The sequence below is a fragment of the Cuculus canorus genome, chromosome 2, assembly GCF_017976375.1.
Source record: "Cuculus canorus isolate bCucCan1 chromosome 2, bCucCan1.pri, whole genome shotgun sequence".
Lineage (NCBI taxonomy): Eukaryota > Metazoa > Chordata > Aves > Cuculiformes > Cuculidae > Cuculus > Cuculus canorus.
In genome coordinates, this window is record NC_071402.1 from 100,150,357 (window position 1) to 100,166,200 (window position 15,844).

At 37.5% G+C, this 15,844-nt stretch overlaps 1 protein-coding gene across 1 annotated transcript in view; it reads right to left on the bottom strand.

Annotated features, from left to right (window-relative positions):
* Nucleotides 1–1,438: 1,438 nt before the first annotated feature.
* The window catches only part of LOC104055762 (collagen alpha-1(XV) chain), a gene marked incomplete at its 5' end in the record, with an annotated part of 137,814 nt that continues 123,408 nt past the window's right edge, over nt 1,439–15,844 (bottom strand). Inside the window, 14 exon segments of the mRNA XM_054057883.1 lie at nt 1,439–1,804; nt 2,135–2,219; nt 2,222–2,253; nt 3,535–3,592; nt 3,595–3,736; nt 4,698–4,758; nt 6,087–6,157; nt 6,324–6,584; nt 8,088–8,269; nt 11,543–11,629; nt 11,632–11,655; nt 11,658–11,685; nt 13,067–13,177; nt 14,947–14,996. Of these exon segments, the coding sequence (XP_053913858.1) occupies nt 1,588–1,804; nt 2,135–2,219; nt 2,222–2,253; nt 3,535–3,592; nt 3,595–3,736; nt 4,698–4,758; nt 6,087–6,157; nt 6,324–6,584; nt 8,088–8,269; nt 11,543–11,629; nt 11,632–11,655; nt 11,658–11,685; nt 13,067–13,177; nt 14,947–14,996 (1,409 nt within the window).

The following is a 15,844-nucleotide window of genomic DNA, read 5'->3' on the forward strand; positions in this document are numbered from 1 at the left end:
TCCAGTGTGAACTGAAAGAACTTGTTATTTCACAAGAGTGCTCAGCATTTTAGGGAAACGGACATAAATGAGTGCGGTGTATTGTTACACGCATTTTAAATGCAATATAAACCGCTCTGCCTCATTACCATGTTGTAATATGACTTTTCAAAGAATAAAGGTTACTGTGATTCAGCTGACCCTGGGAAATAACATTTATAGTAAACTGGAAAAATAAAGCTGGATTTCACAATATTATGTCAGTTTAGTATAGTGTGTGTGATTTGCTTTTGACTTTTGAAGGTAGCTATCTAGTAATTTAATACTCTATTTGTCAGCAAATAAACATACATTTCCAACACAGACTCCTAAATTAAATGTTGAAGTAATGTGAAGTTCAAACTTCATAATTACTACCTGTTAAAACATAAGTAAATATGTTGTTTAAAGTATGCAGTAGACAATATACAGGCAAAAGGACTTCAGATGTTATGGTTATACCGTTTTGCGAAGAACATTAGCCTTTATTGATAATTCTTATAATTGCTGCTGTTATTTTATATTAAAGATTCTTTATTATATGATGCCAGAAGGGTAAATTCACAAAAAAAAAAAGGAAAATCACTTTACACATAACCTTAGTTGGATAAAAATGCCTAGAACACATTTTAAAGAGGCCATGACAGACATTCCTTTCATTCAGCAGTCTACCAGAACAGGAAATTACTTCCTCTAATATGCAATGAAACAAATAAAGGTCAGATGGTTCATTTGTCTGCATTTACTTTGCACAGTTCTACCAGTAAACAAGATGTTTTCTAATTAGCATTGCTCTGGGTTTCCTGGTAAACAATAGCACCAAAAATAATGGACCACGATTTTGTCTGCGTGAAGTTTTACTCCTCCTTTGTAAAGTCCTATGTCTAGAAGCAGCAATCAAAAAAAGCTCAAGTAAATGTGGAAGCTACTTAATTTATATTTAAGCATCAGGTGCATGCAATCTCTACAAGTTTACAGGAGTCAGGTGCTTGGCTTCCACTGAAACTCAAAGAGGTGAGCACCTTTGTTCTTAAAGCCTTCGTTTTAGTAAATTCCATTTGTGTAATTTGTACAGCTGCCCATTATTGCTCAGGGACAGTATGTGGATATATACAGATACAGATATGAATAGTGCCTTGGGTATTCAGAAATCTATGCAAGTGAAAAGAAGTAGCATAAAGCATGTATCTTTGCTGTTGAAAAAGCAGCAAGCCTTGCTGAGCCATACTGGTTATAAGACAGGCTACTACGTCTTCCTCATAAACCACACTTGACTCATGCCTTAAGTGATCTCTTGCTCAGCCAGAAAGATAAAGGGCTGTGAGTTAATTCTGGCAAACTTTGAACCATGTGGGGTTCAAGTCGACAGGAAGGGCTTTAAGTCAGCTGTATGTGCAACTGGCTGTTTCCACGTACTGGAACGTGGTTTGTGTTGAGGTATGTTTTCTTTGCTATTTTTTCCTGGCATGTGCAATTACAAATATTAAAAAATTTACATTTCTACAAATGAAATTTCAGTGTCAGCTTTCTCTGTCATAAGATGGAATTCCTCTGTGTGTAACAGGCTAATTATTTTCCTTGGGGATCAGACACAAAACTGTTTTCAATACAGAGAACAATAAACTGATTACTACAGCTATATACTTTCTGATCAAGAAGTTTTCCTGTCTTCAGTGGTGACGCTTGTCCCATAGCTCCCATATCAGCTGTGTGCCAGGCTTCACAGTAGTTGCTAACCAGTCGGATCCCATTTGCTGTTGAACCATGCCATATTACTTTTTGAGGCCTGAAAGGTAATGTTAAGAAGTTATTTCCTGAAAAAGTCTCTTTTTGCTTTATTCAATGGCACACCTATTTGCATGGTGACCTATACTTCTGCTTTCCTTCTGCTTGAAGCAAACAGTGGGTAGGGAAAAAATGAAGATAGAAAGGAGAGGAAGAAAAGGAAACATAAACCTGATATCCTTTTCATAGTCCTATCAGAAGAGTAAAAGAAAGCTAGCTATAAAGAAAGAAAGAAAATTTTTACCATATTTCTAGTAGCCCAAGATATTGCTAGTATTGTACTACCTGGCTAGATAAATGCCATGTAAAACTTATAAATGGTAATGTATACTCACCAGATGGATCAGTCATGACGTTCCTCCCATTGAAGGAGTAAATTGGAGCATGAATGTTGAATTGTCCACCATTTCCATTAATATAGATTCCCAGTTATGGAAAAGTGTTTCTCCCCTATTAAAATTTCAAAGTCACTTTTATAAACAAAACAGATCCAATATCCATGTCATACCTGACATCTTACATACTTATCTATACATCTAAAATCTTTTCTGCATTTAAGAACACTTATGATTCTAGCTTAGCTTTCACATCAGTTTCTGTATGATGCTTCTGCGCAAAACTTGTCTCATCTATTGTCTTGGTGCTAACAACTCTCTGACCCATGCCTTTGCCTCACAGTTGCATCTCTGTTGTCTTATCGCTACCACATATTCAGCTTGATCATCTCCATTTCCCCTCTCCTTTCCTCCTAAGGGTGTTGTTTGAAAAATTTGCTTATACTATGGTAGCAGTAGTGAAAATATAGAGGTAATTTGTGTGTACTTCTGTGGAGGTGACAGTTTTGTGAAAAATTGTTGCAAGTGTTCAAGGCAAAACTTTGCATCAGGCTGCCTCCCAAACTGCTTTTGGTTTTTTTCCAGTCAAAATTGAAATATATCATCTTTACAAAATTGTCTCCAAGACTCTGTGTTTGCATGCATTTCAGAGTAGCATCCATTCAGCATATTCCAAAGATCACGTGTTATTCCTATAGGGTTCTTTGGCCATTTGTTCTGCGAGTCAACAAATGTTACAGAGACCGGTTTGTTTCCTGAGTTTTAGAGTATATCTGTTTATGTGAAAGCACAAAATGACTGGTGCTCTAGACTCTCCTCTGTTTCATTTGGGTAAATCCAGCATCACTCCTAAGGCACAGAATTTGCTTTTGTCTTTAGAAACAGGAAAAAATAGGCATTTTACTGTGATCAAAGGAGAAGGTAGAGAACATAATAGCTATGTCTGATGGAATAGAATAGAATAGAATAGAATAGAATAGAATAGAATAGAATAGAATAGAATAGATAGAATAGAATGAGATGTAAAGTAATATATGTGCTTATATATAACAAGCTATAATATATAATAGCTATGAGATGATGCATTTTTTCTTCTGATATAAAAATATCAGAACACTGTTTCCTTGATAGCAGCCTGCCTGGAGCAGACTGTTTCTCATAGCTTTATTTCTACATCATCAGCCTTAGGATATAGAACATGCTGCTCTTGAAATGCAAAGGAAAATGTGAGAGTGCAACTTTCTACTTTATCCAGTACTTTTTTTCTAGAATTTGACTGTTAAATATGAAGCAAAGTTGCTTCTTTATAAAATGCAGTTTGAGGAGTGAAACTTTCTGCTTTCCCTTTTTCAAAGATTTTGGTGCTACCTACAGCCTATCCTAACACAGTAAGTACTAAGCATTCATTTTTACCTTAAGATTGACTATTGGTAAATGGTATCGGTCTGTTTTCTGACAACTGTGGCCAGATCTTGCAAATGTGATGAGAGGAAGGCTCTATAGGTAGACTTCAAACCTGCTAACTGAGCCTGTTGAAAACACTGAAAATCTGCTCGCATGTCACCAGAAAATGGCAAGTTTAAAGCCACCAGATGCAGCTGGAGAAAAAAAAGAAGAAAAGTTACTGGGTTTTTTTTAATATTTATAATACTGGGAAGACATACACTTGAACAAACTAAACCCCGCCTCCTCCTGACAGCACAAGAAACTAGTATCTTCCATACCAGGTCTAAAGTGATTCACTGCCATCACATTTGTTGAGCTATGACACCCATAGAAGAAATCCTCTTCATCTCTGAGCATTAAGGAAAACACAACAAGTTTCGGATACTCCTAAAAATTAAAATCCTTTTAAAAATAGCTAATATTTTTAAGCAGAACTCTTGGAGTTATTGCAACAAACAAAATTTCAAACCCTACAAGCATAACAGCAAGTAATAGGAAATGACTATATACTATTTAAAAAGTTACTGTTATCAAATACAATAAGTAGCATGCTTAAGTAAAAAATATATATGCAAGAATAATCCACATTCTCAGGCTTGGTTGGATGATTGGTTGTTATTTTGTTGTTGGCTTTTTGTGTTTGGTTTTTTTTTAGATATAACTCAGTTATCTTGTAACTTTTCTCTTTTCTTGTAGCTTTTGAAGTATTTTAAATGAAACGCTTAGATTCTAACATGTCTATATAAAGCAAGCAGCATCGTGAAGACAGAAAATATTCTAATGAACACCTTTAATGATTTAATTGTATCACTACTGTTAATTAAAATTACTGTGTGTTTGTAGGTATAAATCAATCACTAAGATAAGAGGTATTCTTAACTTTTTTTTTTTCTTTGACATGGGAAAGGGGCTAGGGTATGATGAAAACGGATCTGCAATAACGATTTTAAATTGTCTCTGAGATGTCCAACCAGTTAAATAAGTGTATTTGTAAATTATAAAGTAAAATCTGTGAATTTGAAGAGGAAATATCACAAATCTCCCTCAAGATGCCAAAAAGTCATGTTTCAACAAACCACTTCTATGCAGTTGCAATATAGATCTCATACTTACTGCTGGTTTTCCATTGTTCACATTTGATGTTGGACTCAGTGCTGGAAGAGGCTGAAAATCCCTGTTATTTTAACATATGCAAACAGATATGTTAAACATGTTACTCAGATCAGGATTTTAGACACCCAATGATTTTCTAAATAAAGCAAACATTTAACACTGAGCAATCTAAATTGTCCTGCCTCTGAACCAAATAACCCAAACCCACACAGCCAGAATATTTATTCTACATATAATTATCTATGTGTCACATAAACATGTGTTTGAAAGCGGCTCTAGCTAGAGTTGCTTTCCTAGACCTGAGTGTACCCATTCCATGGTGCTCCCACTGGCACTGATGTCTGTACAGATGCAGCTGGAAGCAAACCTGCAGGAGCAGAAGTCCAGTTCTGGAAAATTAAAACTGAAAGGGGTAAGAAATATGTGTGGAAACTGAAAACTTAGTGATTGCTGATATTTCTCAAGGCCTCAGTAATCCTTCTCCTAAGGAAATGGCACATAAAGATCAGGAGGCTGATGATCTTCAGAGCTGTTTCAGGAACAGCAAAGATTGTGGTAAGTACAAGTAGCACACTACTAGACTGTACCACTTGGGAAGCTCTTGTGGTGTCAACTACAGGCTGCAGACAACTTCCTATAAAGTGAGGTCTAGCGCAATTCTCTCTGATCTACTCTAAATTTTAAAAATATCTATCTGGCTACCTTCCTTCTCACTGCTCCTTTCTAGCACTCTCTTGCCTTTTCATTATCTCAGCAGTGAGATAAATTAACCTGTCTGACTGTTCTCTACCCATTTTGCCACTTTTTGGTTTTCATTCTCCTGCAATTTTTTGGGACAGGCAGAGTGTTCACATGCAGATTGGAACAATAACTTCAGAATGGGGTCAGGTGTAAATTAGCAACTAAGGCTTCAGAATAGTCCCTCAGCACACTGCTGGATAAGCTATATGCAGGTGATGATGATGTACCCTGGGTAAAGAACTATAATCTTTCAAAGAAAACTTGTTTTACAGAAATAGGCTCCTTTTCTGAGAAGGCTGCTTTTCTGAGTTTCCTTGAAAGGGACCAGGACTTGATATGACTGACTTCAGTGTTAACAAACAGAACAACTTTTTTTTCTTTTCTATAGGCAGGCTGCTTTTTTCTGCGTCTTGTAGATGCTGCTTTGTCTCTGCAGTGTTTGGAGTCTCAGAGATGATAGAAACAGATGACTGGCCAGTGTGAACTGATTTTCAAGCTTATGACTACATCTACTAATAAGTAGGATGCCTATTTGAACTGACAAGTCTCTGTCATGTGAAAATCGTGGTTGTGCAGGGATCTGTCTGCAACTTCTGCCAGTGCATCACCTGTTTTTGCACTTAGACTCAGCTTTTCACAATCCAATACTTTGTACTTACATGGCTCGATATAGCTGGAGGAGGAGGCTGTCCAGCAGGAATAGGAATTAGCTCACCAAGCTGGAAGAACATTGAAGAAAAAGCAAACAAAAACTGTATCACCTGGAGCTTCTGAACTAAAGAAAGGAATCCTTACACTCATACTTCTCCATTCCTCTAAGAAGTATCTACAACTTCCATTATGAATTGAAGGAGTTAGAAAGGATTAGGACATAGTGTAAAGTACCTGCAATTTTCTCCATCCATTTCGAACACGGACAAAAACCTCACTGGTTTCACTGAGATAGATTAGTGTACCTTCTGCTACGTAATGAACTTTTCCACATACCCTCAATGTGTTTGGAATGTTGTAACCTGTCAAGTAGGAAAATGCAGCATATTCCATCAGACACACAGAACATTTTGTAATTAAATTGTTAAATTGAAGTCTTATTGAACACATAAATGTCAAGGCTTCTTCCAACAGTGAAATACTCACAAAGTCATTTTATGTATATCTCACATGAAAAAAGCTTCCATAACATGAATATCTTGCTGCTTTGGCATACCAGAATCATAGTTCTGTGGCTTGCCAGTAGAACTACACCTACAGGTAACTTTGCACAAAGTGAAGGCCATGGCAACTCTGCAGTTTAGCATACTAGATCAAAATGGCAGAGTTCAGAAGAGATTTGATAAAGCTTATAAATATAATGCACAGTTCTAGATACACTTGCATCTCTTATATTTTGTCCTAGAGTTGTAGTCATCTTCTTTCTTCAAGGGTGTTTTCTTCCGTCCCTTTCCTTATATTTCCAGATGCCATTAGTTTACACAGCAAGTATTCGAAATTTCTTTTATAGATCATCAGGAGACTTACACTGTTGTCTACCAGATATGACCACCGCACTATTACATCACCCTTTGACACCTGAAGAACCAAGTCCTCTCTAAGGGGTTGTGTTCTACAGTCAGTTTGATAATTGCAAGTATGTCTAAAATCAGGAGCAAATTTCTTGAGAGTGTCATTTCTTGACACTTGAGTGTAATTTTTTTCTCCTTTCTTCAGTGTCAGAAGGCATATTAATGCTTTATGAATAATGCAGTCCCATATCATACATTTGCTTATTATTTTTAATATTGGTTTTGACCTAAGTGGACCTAGACCCTCCTATCTAAGATGGTAGCTCCCATTTTATAACTACAGTCTTGCACCTTGGGGGCATCAGTCTTTGAACATCTGCTTCTCCTCTGATCTGTAATCACCGTCAGGTCCCGAATTTCAATGAGAAAAGGCAATTAGCAGAAGTGTGACACTATGGTGGGAAGGCATTAAGAAAATTAGAAAACTAGTCCATTTGAGCGAATGTAAATGATCTGAAAGTCTGCTTCTTTACTAATGCATTCTCAAATGATTGCCAAAGAGATCCACCAAATTTTTTTTTCCTATCACAATGTGAGTATGTGGTAAAAGGAGAAAAATTGCAATGAAACTACTCTACTAGCTGAATTCATTTTTTTTTTTTTTTTTTCAGAAACCATGAGTATCGAATTTAGAAATTAAGAACACGCAGGTCTTAGCTGGGCATTTTTTACTTCACAAATAGCCGGAATAAAAATTCTGATTTGATTCAAGCAGTAAGAAAAGGAAACAGTTAAATTCATATGTATTCTCTGGCACAATATTTTTTATAGGTTTGCTGTGAAAATCTACAAATTTTTCTTCTTAGAATTCAAATAGCCTATATTACTGGGTTTTTAATCAGCCATGTAGAGAGATTTTTTTCATGGAAACTGGGCATTCAGTAGTTATTTCTAATACCTCAGCACTTTAAGTTGCCATAGTCTTTCAGAGACACTGGCTTTGTGAACATGCACCTTTCCATTACTTTAGCATGCCATCAATCTTTGCATTTGTTTGATTAGCTGTTACTAACAAGGCAATGGCTAGACTTCTTATCACTTTTCCAGATTCTCTGCTGAAGAATTATGAGGTTCAGAAGATGAGAACCATTCTAATAAATAAAAACACAGGACGAAGCTTTCCTTCATTTCTCAGAGCTACCGATGGCCACCAAAAGATATGAAGGAAGGTGTCAATGTCATGCTTCCTTATTTGGCATGTCTTACCAGATTCCTGCTTGCAGGAACCCTGGCTCTCCAGGAGACCTGGTGACCCAGGCATTGCAGGTGCTAAAATAAAACAAGCATAACAGTACATGTTGAAGTCATCTTTTTTTGAGAGAGGAGAATGACATAAAGACAGAACCTAATGGTGGTGTAGGAGTAGTGGGAGCTTTAAATAGCCATAGGCCTTAATAGAGTCAGTTCTGAATAGCTGTGTTCAAATCAGTTACAGAAAATATGTTCTAAGGATTTTTTAAAAGCAATGCTGAAACTTAGGCTTTTCTCTGTTATTTGGAAACTTAAGGTAAACAGTTTGCAATCTGTTGAGATACTCTGCAAATGAAGAACCAGATCCACTGAAATTGATCAGAATGCTCTTTTGCTAGTTGCTAATGATGTTTTGTATGGAAGAGGAAGAACTTTTAGTTCCTGTCCATATAGTAGTTGAAGGAGTCATTATATCTGTTTGCTCTAGAAGTAAACAAAAATTAACTTTTCCTTAGATAAAACGTTCACAAGTGTGAGGTCATCTTTTCTTTCAAAGCAACAAAGAATTTCCCAGTGGTATGAACTTCAATTTCTAAGACTGCAGTCCACAACATCTAGTACCTAGTACTTTGTCTACTCCAAAACAGGATTTCTTCCCCTTGAACTGAAAATGACTGTTTTCTGGAGCAAAAACTCCATTCTTTCAAGGAAGGAAAGAAGGAAAGATATGGAAGACTGAAAGCAAGTATCCTTGTCCAAATGCATATCATGATAATGGAACTTCGTAGCTATTTAGAAGAAAGAGCTTTTACCACATGGACTCTGCTGAGCATCGTGCTGTGTCTCATCAGGGCTCTGTAGCTGAGATCTGGGCAAATTTGTATTAACCATAAGTGGAAACTCTTTCTGTACTGGAAAAGAGAGCTAAGCAAAAGTATAGGAATAGAGTATTAATAATTTGTTTTGTCTTACGAGTATCTTAGCTAATATTCAGAAGTGCTTAATATAAATTACACAGGTAAAGGCCTGAAGGACTTTATGGATGCTGAGGATCTGTCCATATTAAGATGATCAGGGGTTAATTCAGGTAAAGCCTATGCACCAACATTGTATATAACAAGGATTTCTTCTTTCTCAAATATTCTTTAGAGATGAACACTTCTTAATATGAACACAAATTAATATGATGAACACAAATTAATATGTTTACTGGGTGCCAGCTGGGTAGTCTCAACCTTGTCCCTGGGCAGCTGTATTAACCAATTTGACTAGCTTCAAGCAATACCTGGGGAGAACAAATTGGAGATGGAGGCATCTGCTCCCTAAACTAGCATATCGGAGGAACAGGTCTTGCAGAGAAACATTAGTTAGAACATTAGTTCTCAGAATGGAGAACTGTATTAGCTACACCTGCCCCAATTTTAGGCAGGACAGATCTGCATTATATAGCCTCTCTAGTCAGGATTTCTGTTAGTACACCATCTTCAGCTGAGATTAAGAATACTTTGCTCTAGTTTTACCTGGCTGGATTCCCATGCTGGTCACAGTTCCCAGAGAGAGAAGGAATGAGAATCTACACATCTTTTCAATACATCCATGGATGGTGATTCAACTACTTTGCTGGGCAGCCTAGTTCCAGTGCTTGACCACCCTTTCTGTGAAAGAAATTTTTCCTAATATCCAATCCAAAACCTTCTCTGGCACAACCTCAGGCCATTTCCTCTCTGCCTGTCACTTGTTACTTGTGAGAAGAGATCAACACCCACCTCACTACAACCTCCTTTAAGGTGATTGTAGAGAGCAATAAGATCTCTCCTTAGCCCTCTTTTTCTCCAGGCTAAACAACTCCAGTTCCCTCAGCCGCTTCTCATAACACTTGCTCTCCAGCCCCTTTACCAGCTTTAATGCTCTTCTCTGGACACACTCCAGTACCTCAATGTCTTTCTTGTAGTGAAGGGCCCAACACTGAACACAGGATTCGAGATGCAGCCTCACCAATGCTGAGTACAGGCACACAATCACTTCCCTCCTCTTGCTGGCCACTCTGTTTCTGACACAAGCCAGGATGCTGCTGGCCTTCTTGGCCCAGCACACTGCTCGCTCATGTTCAGCTGGCTGACAAACAGCAATCCCAAGTCTTTCTCTGCCAGGCAGTTTTCCAGCCACTCTTCCCAAAGCTGTAGTGCTGCATGGGGTTGTTGTGTCCCCAAGTGCAGGACCTGGCACTTGGCCTTGTTGAACCTCTTCCCATTGGCCTCAGCCCACTGATCCAGCCTGTCTATATACTCTGTAGACCCTTTCTAACCTCAAACAGATTGATGCTCCTACACGATTTGGTCTCATGAGCAAACTTACTGAGGGTGCACTCAATTGGCTCATCCAGATCATTGATAAGGATATTAAACAGAAATGTCCCAGTACTGAGCCCTGGGGAACATAAATTGTGACTGGCTGACAACTGGATTTAACTCAATTCATCACAGAAGTGCATTCTGGACCACATTAACATGTTCCCAATTTAACCAGCTTGATAATTGCAAGTAGTCTAAAATCAGGAGCAAATTTCTTGAGAGTGTCATTTCTTGACACTTGAGTGTAATTTTTTTCTCCTTTCTTCAGTGTCAGAAAGCATATTAATGCTTTATGAATAATGCAGTCCATATCATACATTTGCTTATTATTTTCAATATTGGTTTTGACCTAAGTGGACCTAGACCTCCTATCTAAGATGGTAGCTCCCATCTTATAACTACAGTCTTGCACCTTGGGGCATCAGTCTTTGAACATCTGCTTCTCCTCTGATCTGTAATCACCGTCAGGTCCCGAATTTCAATGAGAAAAGGCAATTAGCAGAAGTGTGACACTATGGTGGGAAGGCATTAAGAAAATTAGAAAATTAGTTCATTTGAGACGATGTAAATGATCTGAAGTCTGCTTCTTTACTAATGCATTCTCAAATGATTGCCAAAGAGATCCACCAAACATTAACATGTTCCCAAATTTAACCAGCTGCCCAGTTTGACAGATTTCACAAAGTTCTTAAGGCAGTATTCTCTGTTCTGTAGACTTCCTCCCAGCCACAGCCATAGTAAGATTTCTCATGCAATAATGCTTCCATGACATGAGTCAGTGGAAACTATTTGCAGAAAAATTGTCCCTTTTGTGTTCCCAGCTCCAACTCATACCCAAGGAGAAATCAGTAGAGGGCAGGAGGAGAGAGGGGAGCAACCTGATTCAGGTGTGCAGAGTGGGTAGGCAGAGGGCAGAACAGGTATGTAAAGGAAATGGCAGTGTGGGTGCATGTCTATGCACTCACATATACAGTGAAAAGAAAAAACGATACCCTCTCACCTGAGCCATATATTGCAGGGGGTCCTGGTGGGCCTGGTGGTCCAGGTGGTCCAGGAGGTCCAATTTTTCCATAACCTGGTAAGCCAGTAGGCCAGGTAAACCTGGAGGTCCTCTGGTCCAACAACTGAATCTCCTTTTGGTCCCTATCAGTGATAAAAAGTATTTCTTTGAAATGATCAGTTTCACTGCTACAGACCCTTCCCTGGAGGCAACATTTTCTGAAGGCCTGCCACCATACCACTGTTTAGACTTGAGTCTGCACATAATTTTCTTCAAGAAGGCATGGATAATAATGGAAAAATTTGACCATACACTAAATTAAATTAAAGAATTTAAGTTTCAGAAAGCTTTCTGAAAGTACTTGTACCTGTTCCTGAGTAGCTGATATCTGAAAAACACTCAACAGTACTCTCAAAGTTCTGGATCCCAACTCTGCTTGTGAAAGACTACTCACTTTGCTGTGCTTATGAGAAAAGTATTTGTCTGAAGGTACATAGTGGAAAGCTTTAACACAAATTTTGTCTATGCAGAGTGTATGTCTCATGACAAATGTTATCTTCTCGCTCCTATAATCAAATGCCAGCTCATATATCTTTAGCTCTCCAGCTGCCAGTCTTCTAGACTAAAAAAGGCTTCAATTTTCTACATTTTTTGTTTATCAGTGTCTTCTCAGTCTGAATGAGGAGGATTTGTTCTTCCTATGCTCAAATTGGCCTGCATACATGGAACAGTTTTTGGACCTTGGACTAAGAGAGCTCAGTCTCTGATGGATCCCAGCCATACCATGCAACTCCTTGCCAGTGTAACAGTTTTTTAAACAGGGAGATGGTTCTCAGCAACATGAAATAGTGTCAGGGGCATTTTTGAAGGTTGGTTTGCTAACCTAACAGTTTGTCCTTAATTGTGACCCACTCATTCATGCTCCTTCACACAGAATGTGATGACAGAGTAATGCAATGCACACATCTGTTGCCAGACTGCAGGGCTAAACTTCCAGAGTAGCTGTAGTGGTGATTACTGGAAGATTAAACAAATAGGTAGAGATTCAACAGTGGCTGAATTTTATAGGAATTACCTATTTGGGTACACACTGGACTTTTCACTCATGTTTTTGATTACTGAATGGGAAAATAAGATTAATTATTTAGATGGTAAGTAATTTTCAAGTCAACCTCTGTCTAACTTTTATAGCCTACTTTGGCCTCCATGGGGATATAACTGCAGCATCACAAGTTATTATATATTGCCTTGATTTGTAATGATATTAATAGCATGACTCTATATACTGATGTAGTTGCATTAGACAGCCGAGTATAACGTTACATCAGCAAATTCATTCTGTGTGCTACAGTGAGGTGTTTGTGTTTACGCCTAATGCAACTCTCTCATATTCATTTGATGGTTAGCATATGAGTTTTTACATCATTCTTACCACCATCTTGATGTTTCTCTCATTTTAGTGCCTTCTAAATTAAAACAATGGGCACACACAAATATTCCTGTTCTACAACTTGCATGACTTACAACTAATCCTGGTCTTCCAGGCGGTCCAGGAGGTCCTGACAGAAAAAAACCTCTATTTGGTTCTCCTTTTTCTCCTTTCACACCTGTGACTCCACTGTCTCCTTTTTCACCCTTTAAAGAGAACACATTTTAAAACTTTGAGCTGAAGTGAGATCAGAACTCTCTGCAATGATCTTTTAAAGTTCCAAGAAATCTCTGAGCTTAACAAAGAAAAAGAATCTCCTTTTTTTTTTTTTTCAACATAATTTCCTTCTTTAGTGATATGGAATTAAAAGGAATGCTTTCTCTGCTGAGGCTGGAAGAGTCTTTCAGGGCAGGGGCTGTGGGAGGCAGGGTTAGATAGAGGCAGACAAAACGCCTCTATTGCTGTTTCCTGCTATTCTACCTCATAATACCAGAGGAAGGATAAAAGCCTGGCTTTCTGCTTTTCTCCTTTATCAAGGGAAAAGGAAATCAAGACTGACTTGGAAGGAACAGATAATTAAAGGTATGTGGCAAAGTGAAGATTACTGTACATAAGATGAGAGAGAAGGGTGGGCTGTGCACCAGGATAATGGAAGAGTCACTACACAAAATTGTAGACACCTTGAACTACATTTCTTCTCCTGTTCTTCATTATTGTTATCAGTTAGTTTGGGGAACAGAGTGATAGGTAAGAAGCAACATTTAGATACTAGGCCATTATCTACCTCTGCAAAATGAGCCACAAAAATTGTAGGTTGCTCCTCCCATTATTTCCTTCCCTTTGTATGCTGATATTTTCCTTCAGGTTTTTTTTTTTTTTGGTCTATTTTGTTTCACCTTTCTGGGAAATAGACCTGTGAATGGAACAAGCAAATGGCAAAGCAAGAATGGCAAGTAGCTGCAGAAAGCCAGGATAGATGGCTATGCATAGCTTCTTCTCTGACTTCTTCTTTTTAGTTTTCCAGTAAACAGGACTATAAAGCTTTCTATATGGCATGCCATTTTGCAGAGGTGAAAGAACAGATGAAAAATGAGTTCTTTATAGCTACAGCTGTAAAGCTTACAGACACTACTCTATAGGATCAAAGAAGGCATATCAGCTCTGCCATGCATGCATGGGCACTTTATGTCATAGGAATAACTTAGGTGCACTCAGCAAAGCGGAAACAAAATCTGAAAACCTGATGGCACTGGGAGTGAGCCCTTCAAGGAAACTGACAGTCCATTGCTTTTGGTGCATCATTAAATCATAGCTTGGTTCATTTTTTTCAAATCTTCTAATGATAAAGAGCCTCGTTCACTTTAAAACATTTAAAATAATACTGCAATTTGTATTAATTTTTATCACTTGAAGCAGTCAGGAGGATAATGGAACAGAGACAGATCAAACACATCAAGGTACGGGTACACTTTCTTGTAAGAGATTCTAGAAAAATTAGTTTCCAACACTTTAGCTTATTTTATTCAATGTGCTTAAAAGATAAATAATATTACATAGCACTGATTTCCCCACTTCTCCATATGTTAATTGTTGCTAAATTTTCCTAGAAGCCCTTTAGGCAATGGATGTCTCTTACCTGAGCTGGCATGGAAACAAAAATGTTCATTATGGCATTTAAGTTATGTTAGGTAACAGTGAACTATGACTCACTTTAATACCACTGAGAAGGTAAAAAGCCTCAGGAATACATTTTCTTTCCAAAGCAATCTTCATATCATACTGATATCTACTATCTCCATACTTGTAAAAAAACTGTCTATAGAGCTGGAGTTTAAGAAATTTATATCATTTGTAATTGCTTATGTTCTTAACTGTTTGATATATTTCACATGCTATACTGTTTCATGATTAATTTATACTAAAGTACACTAAAAAAAAGTTTAACAGAACTCAGACACAAATGGGATATAATTACCTTTATGCTGTTAATAAATTGGCTGAAATGTGATGGAGGCAGAGGTGGACCTGAAAAATGAAGAAATACAATGAAGTACAATAATTATCTATAATTTTTTTAAAAGCCACTGCTTTGGATATTAGTAGTTTAGGAGTTTAAAGGAAAATTATTTACAATTATAACATTAACCTTTAAATCTAACAGATATTTTTAGTTTGGTTTCTTAGCAAAGCAAGGCTTACGTGCCCTATCTTGTCCCGTACACCTTAATTTCTGAATCTCATTGTGAATTTCACACAAATTTTGAAAACAAAGGAGGCTCAAAATTGAAAAATTCCCATTTTTTCTATAAAAATGGCAGTTCATCAAAAGGTGAAAGAAAAGCAATCAAATTAACCCCTTTGATGGAAACCAAGGTAACCATAGAATTATGTTCCTTGACATTTTTCTGCAACAAAACCCATTACTATTATTAATCGTCATAAAACCTGTGTTGTGTGGTTTGCCAGTGGTGGTCAGCCAAAACTGTCAAGCCAGCACAAAAAACATAAAAAGCCTTAAAATATTCTCTGTTGGGCATACAGTTGGAAGAAAAAGACTATTTTACAGCTGCCTATAAGAGCTTGAGGCTTTTTCTTCAAATGTGTTCTGATTAACTCTCTGAGATCTTATGGTCCAACCCTAGGCCAGCCATAGGACTCAGATTTCTCAGATTTCAGTAGTTATCTCAGATACAATTAAATCAACCAGATGTTGTATACATCTGAATATAAGTGTAGATACATCTGATAGAAATGTAATCCCACTATGGAAGCTATTTAAATTTTATTCCAACTCTGCCAAAAATAGCTTGCTGCAGTGATTTGTTTGATCTGTGTGAGGATATGAGGAACAGACGTGGAATAGAACAATATGT